Genomic DNA, 8,923 nt, shown 5'->3' with positions numbered 1-8,923 from the left:
CCATGAAAAAATTACACACATTGAAAAAATTGCCTTTTGCTATGTACTTTTTAAAAATAATGAATACAATTACTAACAATTAATTAGCCACATGTTCTTGGTATACTCACTTGACTCAGAATTTCCAAAACAAAAAGTGTTTGGTTAAAGGGTGATACTTAGACATGAAAAAAGTAACAACCGAAGAAGATATATGCAGTTTAAAAAGAAAAATATGTAAAACAGTTCTCATTTCAGATACTATCTAGGCCTCAATGAAAATAAAAATTAAATTCAAGCAGTAATATATAGAACCAAAGTTTCCAATTCTATTTTTCCTTTTCTTATGTGATCCTAATGAATAAAGAAGTCTGTAAAAGAAAGCATTTGTAAAAATCAACACAAGAAAAGAAATACAATATTCAGGTGAATAAAAGTTTATTTCCACATATATCTACAAACATTTTTCATGGAGTATAAACTTGTCCTATTTGAGAATAGAACACCTTACATACACTAAAAGCACCAAGACCTTATTGTTTAGCACAATATTAAATAAAATGTACAGATCTATTCAAACTTTTCCATATCTTCAGTTATTATTTTGTCACATCACATTAAATATGCTAGTCTGTAAGCAGAATGTTAACATACAATTCCACTCGGTAAACTGCAAGTAACACAAGAATAAGTAATTAAAGCAAATGGCCTAATACTTATTTGTATCAGACACTCTACAGTCACTCATTTTGAGATGATGGTGAAATATATTACATTCAAACACATATTAACCATCTATCAAGGTACTGTACTTAGATTGCAGATAAGCACTATCAATATATCCACACTAATAACATTTTTGTTGTTCAAATGTATCAATTTCAAGTCCATACCTAGGAACAAGAAGCAGCAACTTTTGGAGCATTAAATACAGAAAGTTATTTACAGTGAAGTGATATGAAAATGACCAAAAAATATTTCTTTCACTGATGTTCACTTAATATAAATGATAATATTTCCTTTCAAAACGTTATATTGTTCTATAACTCTGAATTTAGCCCATGCAAAACATTGATACACAAAATCTCTTGCAAAAAAAAACTTTATGATAAAAGGTCAGAAATACATGAATTATGCTGTATTCTGAGTATTATCTACCTTGGAAAATAATGCCCATATGCAAATGATACTTGACAACATTAAACATAAGACATCACTGAGAGGGTAAAATAATCAAATGACATAGCTGTCACAATATAAGCTGCATCTCACTGAAATCTAGGCCCCAATGCATTGGTCCCTTGTCTTAACCTATCATTTCAATGACTGTTCATACTGCAAATTTACATCTTTTAAAAATCATCTCTAACAGGATGAATATGCTTACAAGCTCCTTCCAAATAAGACTATTATTTAAGGTAATGAAACACTGAAGTTCATACATTCACCTCATATAAAACTACAGCATCAAAAACTGCTCATATTCATATTTACATAGGCATGGGTATCTACTATTTATAACCATTAGCACCAAACATATGCACTTTTTATTAATCATGTATTTTTCCTGTGGAAGAAATCTATGGTAAAATTAATGATTTAAGAAAAAATTATGACTTCAGATGGTGACCAATTATAGGATTTCTTCTCTTGCATGCATTGTACATATAAAGGAATGATAGCAATATGATATAGAAATAAATAACACCTTTTATTTTTTAAAGGCAATAGTGATTACCTGAAGAATTACATTACTATGTGCTGTTGTTACTTTGCCTGAATTACTTCCAGGTGCTGGACTCAAAATTAAAATACAGAAGACTGGTACCCCTAATGAACAATTTATATAATTTTTCTTACTGCACCATGAGATGTTTACATTCAGGTATCTTTTAATAATGAAAGATGTTCAATATTCTGACTAAGCATTTACAAAATCAAATTTTATAACTAAAATACTATTTAAATAAAAAATATGTATTTATCATTCACATTACAAAAGAATATTTATGCTCCGATGTTAAATAATAATGAACCTGATTGAAAATTATTGTATTGTGAACATTTTGCTTACTCTGAAAGCTTGCCTCAGTCTCCAACATGACTCCAGCATAATGTAATATACATACTGTCTTTTATATGTCAAACATACTAGTAGTAGATAAAGAACTGTGTTGGTATCTAATTTAGTACACTTTCAAAAAACTTGATTGTTATTTGCATACAGAGTCATTCTTGGGCTGCATGGTGGACTCGTTAGATTTGGAACATCTCGTGGATCTCCCTCACGGCGGAGACTCCTGTTCTCCTTGTCCAAGGCGGTTACCTGCTTGAGGGAAAAGGGAAAGTTACTTACGTTTTCCTCTAGTGGAAATCAATTGACAGATAATAATCTTATCAAACTTAAAAGGTTACTAATTATCATATTTTTTAAAACATAATAAACCAAGATTTTTCTGGACACTAAATAATCATCATTACAAGAGCTCATTAACTAAGATTTTCCAACATGTAGCTTATATTTGGTAACCCACTGGTGCTGGATACATGCACTGTCTACTGTGGTTGTGTTTCATGAATACTGTCGACACACAGATGACTTCACAAGGAGCTAATTACACAACCTAACTGATCTCACCTGTTTATGCCATTCCTTGAATTTTTTCAGATAAAACAGTTTTTATTTCTATTACTATTTTTACCATTATTAGCATTAGTATTGCTGTTATTATCATGGTGTTATAAGTACTAATAATAATAAAATTAAAAACTTTTCTTTCTGAAATTTCAAGGAATAGGGGTAAACAGATGAAATCAGGTAGTCTAGTAACTGACTCCAAAGAATGTAACCAGAACCAACAGCCTAAACATATGTATCACTACCTCTAATACTCATTTAAATTTAACTATATATGGTAAAAAGAATAAAAAAAATAAATCAATGAATAAAAATACACTGAAAATATCATTAATTTGAATAAAATCATTCAACTGCAATAAGTACAATACATATAAACTGAGCTTCTCAACTGTTCTATAAAAGAATAAAACATCTGTAAATATGGGCCTCACTACATTAATTTCCATTTTTACATAACAGATTAAGAAGTTAATTTAGCAATGTAAATACCTTAGTATATATTCACATGTCTTTGAGTATAAACATGGGGTATAGATATACAGCACATACTTCATTAAATAATATCTGAGGACTAATTTGCTTTTATTTTTTGGGTCCATTACTATAATTCTGGAAAGCATATTACTCATCTATCAAAGTCAATCACAACACATGGGGAAAACACCCTCTCTTCCTTGAAGATAATTATTTTCAAATACTTGCACTTTCCTCTTTTGATAAATCAAATTCCAAAACAAATATAATGAACTAGTATGGTTATACATTAGAGAATTTTTTTTTTACTCATGTACAATATACTACAGTTATACATATACTACTCAAATGAAATACTATCCTTTGCCTCCGGCATCATGCACTGGTCACTTTAGTTTAGTTTTGTAAAATGTATTTATCCACAGATAGTTCCACAAGTGCAATGCTATCATGGAGTCAATTGGGAGACCTACGTGACCACACCAGATTTCCCCTTTGCTTGAGTTTTCCGTTTTCTAATGCTATTAATATTGATGTTATTATTATCACTGACATTGTAATTATTGTAATATTATCAACAATACTAATAGCAAAATAAAATAATATAAATAGTTCTGAAAATCAAGGAAATGGGGAAACAAGTGAGTCAGGTAGTACTAGTAATTCACTCCTTGGAAACTTGGGGAGCCATGTACATGTAAATACACTTAATAAACTGAACTCACAGTGGATGTGACATTTACATACTATGTAATCCCTCTCTTCAGTGGGTTAAGATAGAATCATCAAAAAATATACAGTGTACTTTTTTACTTTTATTATTCTCACCAACTTACTAAGTATTAAAATATGTGGCAACTGTAATATCAATGCACTAAGAAAAAAATGAAAGAAATTAGTTGGATAAAAACAGCCTCCCAGTACAAAAGTGTACAAAGCTGTATTTCCAGAGTCTGAGTGTTAGAGAATAGAAGGGGGAAAGCAGTTAGAGCAAAGACAAACATTATAAGCAATACATAACCCACCTGCTTTAGAAGCAATGCCAAGCCAAAATCATGGCCTGATATGGTTAGCTTTGCATGTTGTGTAGTTGTCTATCAATTTGCTTCTAGCTGGTTTCTTTATCACAATACAATAATTACTATGCTTAATAAGTGTAATCTTATTTAGTCATGTCATATATTCTTATGAAAATAATTTAAAAACATTGATGCACCATTAGTTTAGTAGATTATACAGTTTTCACAGTTTTCAACTGAACTTTAACAATACTTCATACATTTCTTATAAGGTGACTGACTAGGAAAAGATAAAACAAAAATATATGATTCAGCAAAACCACAATATTGAAGCATTGCATTCAAAAATGAAGAAATGTAAGTAATGAAAATATTGAGCAAATACTGTACAATGGTAATTCCACCAGTATAATCTGACAGGAATACTAATAATTTAGAAATCAGCATGGCAAATCATTCTAAACTTTTTATATTCATATTCTTGTGAGTGTAAGTGTAATGTTTGGTTCTTGTAGGAGTAGTGATGGTCAGCCTGTTGTTGTGGACTATATGGTCAGTAGCCCCATATTCCCTTAGCATTATCCTGCTTCCTTGCTTGCCTGTTTCCATCTGCCACCTGCTTGCCAGACACTATAGAACTTCTACTGTATGCAAGCAGGGCGTGGACTCCGCCTGGACACCACAACCACAAAACAGATATAAATCAGTCACATTCAAAATAAAAAAGGGTAGATTATGCACTGCACATACAAACAAGCATCCTATTATGGGTAGCATTTTATGAATTAAAGGGACAAGAATATTTTCCTAAACATTATGCCAATAATCAATGAAGTATCTAGGGAGGGCTCACATTGAATTTAGAAACAAAATTAATAGAAAAATGATTTTCACATTGCACAGTACTATACAAAAAAGTTGTTTAAAGGAGTTGCAATTAGCAAAAGCAAAACTTTACATAATAAAGGTGTAACTAATGATTAAGGTATAGCTCAATATTGGATATCATATTGATAATTTCTCTTGACTTAATGTATCAGAAGTCTTTAGCACAGAATCACCAAGCAATTGCCTCTACAGAACTTGGCCATGATGTAGTACAGCAAACTCCTCTAAACTAAGAGCATGTATAGTACAATAAAAAAAATCACTAGAATACACATGCATCTTAAGGTGAAGCAGGAAATGTGTGTGACTCAGACAAGTAACATAATGTATTTCACTTTCATCCTGTTTTCACTCTGATATCAAGGTAAAGCCCTTATTTGTTTATTCATATTTTGAATATAATCTTAAGAGAAAAAATATTTTATCTGAAAGAGGGCCTATTAGTAGAAATCAAGTATGGGTTAAGCCAAATTTTTGTTCTCTTGCATAACATTAATATCAATATCAAAAGCAAAGTAATATCCATTGATCTGATGTAAGCACCATTTCCTACATAAATTGTATTCTTTACTATAAATGTTATGAACACAGAGTTTTACATTTGTATGCTGATTATGTTATCTTGTCAATCATTATTGCTGACAGCAATTACTTCATCCTGTCTTCATATCTATTTAACTAACTTCCATGCTAAATGCACATTCTATCATTCTATGAAATAAAAGTATAAATGTGTCAAAAAAAGTGATCTAATTTCACAAATACTGTTCACATACACCTACAAACCACATAACAGAAACCATACATTAAGCAGACTTTCTAAAATATCATCTCAGGAATTTATACTTCATATTTTCAATAAAAAAATAAAAACAAATGAAGGCTGAAAAATGACATGGAACCATTACTGAACAATCTATGGGGCAAAACTTTGGCAACCATTTGGAAAAACAATAAAACATGGAAATATATATATATATATATATATATGCACACAAAGGTAAGACTTTTTCATTCTTATAATGAAAGAGGATTAGGGACAAGGGATGGGACTGCACTTTGGTTAATGAGATAAAAGTGTTACGGTCTCTAACTTTGCTGGGGACTTACGGCCATTAGAGTGATTCCGGCAGCCTTGTGCTGGGGACCGTTTGTGTCAAAGTGGAGACCCAGTTTATGGGACACTCGAAGATGAAGGTTTCGGTCCAGAGCCTCATCATCCTGGAGGAGGAACAGGATGAAATGGGGAAGGGACAACATAAGCCACAGGTTCTTTGGGGATGTTTTACCAACTCAGACAATAATGATTTGTGATTCACTGACTGAGTTGCACTATGATTTTCAGTCTCTTGTACGTTAGTTTTATTGGGGAGAATGAGGGCTTAACAAAACATCAAAGGTTGTCTAAAGGAGGTTATCTTTATACTGTTTAAGTTTAGCCTGGGAAAAACTTTTTATTGGAAGCACATTTAATTACAACTATATTACCGTATTAAGAAATCTGTATTGATAGATTCTTGTATTTAAAATAATATATATATACTTAGGAAGGTATGATTTCAAAGTGAGCAGTGCTGGAATACACACAATTTATTATTCCATTTGTTAGTCAGTAACTTTCATCATTGTTCTAATTGCAATATAATGTAAAATGTAATATAGCCAAAGCAAATTTGAGTAAAAATTACAAATGACCTCAGAACATTTTATCAAGTTGAAACTATAATATAAAGGGTCATACAGATAGAAAAGTTGTTAGAAACTAAATACATTAATAATATGTACTTCAGACCAGACTTCCTACATTAAAGGAAAAATAGCTTCTCAGAAGTATATTGTATTAATGTAATTTTAGAAGACATTAGTAGATACTCTTTTTCATATATTCTCAAATAAACACATGCAACAACAATGATGAAACCTCAAAAGTCAGCAAATGGAATAATTCACGGGAATTTTATTACTGTAAAGGATCTCTTAAGGAACATTCGAATAAATTTTCAATATAAGATATGTATTTGCCATATTTAGCTTTGAAATTATAACATAAAGAGGGCAGCATAAAAAATGTGCATGTTATATGAAGCAATACTTCAGGGGGCCTTTTTTCCATACCATTTTAGGGCCCACAGTACTGCAAGTGTCCAAATCTTGCAAATGTCATGTCATGGGAATCTTGTCTATTGATGTTGGAGCTGCTGTTGCATTTTCTTTTAGCTACAATAGCTTATTCATTTAATTCCAGAGTTATATGGAGTTTCATATTTCCTTCATGTCCAGTTTGAAAAAGGATAAATTTTACTCTCTATTTGTGGAAAAATGACTCCTACAGTTACTTGATAAATATTTCTCCTTTGAGAATATTTACTTGTATTTAAAACAATGCCCCTCCTATTAGGTAATAAACAAAAAAGTGTTTTGTGAAGCTGGTACTAAGAACCTGTGATGCAAATTAGTATAAAAAAGAAAAAGTGGAAAAAAACTACTGTGAAATAACACAAACCCTGTTCAAACAAATAGTGCTTATTGGTGTACTCCTTTCACTTCCTCTGTGAAGGATATTTAAAGTTTATGTTAATATAACTCACACCACACAGATCTTGCTCTCTCCATACACACTGTTACCTTAACTTACCGAGACCCATGGATGGTCCAGAACCTCTTGTGCACTAAAACGTTTGTCTTGGTCCACTTGAATCATGTGGACAATCAATTCCCTTGCAGAATCAGATATATCATCCCAATATGGGGCATGAAATTCATACTGTCCTCTTAATATCTGATCAAATAACTCCTCTTGGTTATTTGTTGCGGAAACGAAAGGTGGAAATCCACAGAGAAGGATATATGTGATGACTCCAGTTGCCCAGATATCAACCTGTAGGACAAATAACGTTATTTGTAAGACAATTTCATTATGACTAAGTGCACTAAATTTTCTTTGTATGTGGAAAATAAAACGAATAACTGCATTGACTTAACTTGAAAAGTGATGGAAAGCCCCAGGTGCCTTCCTACATGAAATTCAAATGTTCATGTCATAGACTTACCACTACACTGCACTGTAGCAGAAACAAGCACAAACACATAAATGCACTAAAGCAAAGAAATAGATCATATTCTTATATAGATCTAACCCTGTGCTTGAGCATATAGTCTTCTATTTTTATTTCAAGTATTTTCTAAACATGATAGTATGTATAAGATTACCAAGGACTTAATGAAAATATCAGTTAAGACCATCAAATTCAGATCTCACCTTTAAGCCATACCCAGATTCTGAAAGAATCTCAGGTGCTACATAGGTTGGTGTGCCACATACTGTATATAATGGCTCTGTGACCTCTACAGCCAACCCAAAGTCTCCTAGCTTTAGACTTTTGCTTCCATCACTTCGGTCTACCACCTGTTCAGTAAAAAAAAAATAAAAAAATAAAAAAATAGCCATGTGAAATATGCTTTCCATTTATTGTGTGATGTAATCTTTGGGGATAAGTTATCACTTATGCACAAGGAATTATAGAAAACATACATCACTAAAGCTCTTAGAAATTTCAATTACTTTACAAACTTTTGCTTTAATAACAGCACAGTAACTATGCCTTTTGAACAAAGAAAAAAGAGGCAGAAGGTTCTTGGAAGGTGGAAAATAATTTGAAAGAATATATGCAATGCATATAAAACAAAAACAAAGCTTTAATATAACATGATCATGGACTGATATTGATACATTACCAAGAGATTCTCTGGCTTGATATCCCTGTGAACAATATCTCGCTGATGGAGATAATCAAGAGCAGATGCCAAGTCTCTAATCATAGAGCTTGCATCCTGCTCTGTATAGCGGGTAGCACTGGCAATGGCATCAAACAGGTCGCCACCCTAATAAATAAAGATAAAAGATCAATGAACATCTTTCTTT

The 8,923-nt window shown here is 31.8% G+C and overlaps 1 protein-coding gene across 21 annotated transcripts in view; it reads right to left on the bottom strand.

Moving 5' to 3' along the window:
* Window positions 1-400: 400 nt before the first annotated feature.
* LOC113804688 (serine/threonine-protein kinase DCLK1) overlaps window positions 401-8,923 on the bottom strand; it is a 104,533-nt gene continuing 96,010 nt past the window's right edge. For 8 of the 21 annotated variants that reach the window (XM_070127896.1, XM_027355565.2, XM_070127899.1 and 5 more), the window contains exons 8-12: window positions 8,737-8,883; window positions 8,261-8,407; window positions 7,637-7,879; window positions 6,112-6,222; window positions 401-2,308 (exon numbers count right to left, since the gene is read on the bottom strand). In XM_070127896.1, coding sequence (XP_069983997.1) covers window positions 2,177-2,308; window positions 6,112-6,222; window positions 7,637-7,879; window positions 8,261-8,407; window positions 8,737-8,883 — 780 coding nt within the window. In that variant the 3' untranslated portion in view covers window positions 401-2,176. Of the gene's footprint in view, window positions 2,309-4,119; window positions 4,786-6,111; window positions 6,223-7,636; window positions 7,880-8,260; window positions 8,408-8,736; window positions 8,884-8,923 lie in introns of all 21 variants that reach the window. The other 13 variants (XR_011398881.1, XR_011398885.1, XR_011398883.1 and 10 more) reach the window with 5 other exon arrangements.

Source organism: Penaeus vannamei, chromosome 12 (assembly GCF_042767895.1).
Source record: "Penaeus vannamei isolate JL-2024 chromosome 12, ASM4276789v1, whole genome shotgun sequence".
NCBI classification, from domain to species: Eukaryota; Metazoa; Arthropoda; class Malacostraca; order Decapoda; family Penaeidae; genus Penaeus; species Penaeus vannamei.
This window is presented reverse-complemented; position numbering and strand designations above follow the sequence as displayed.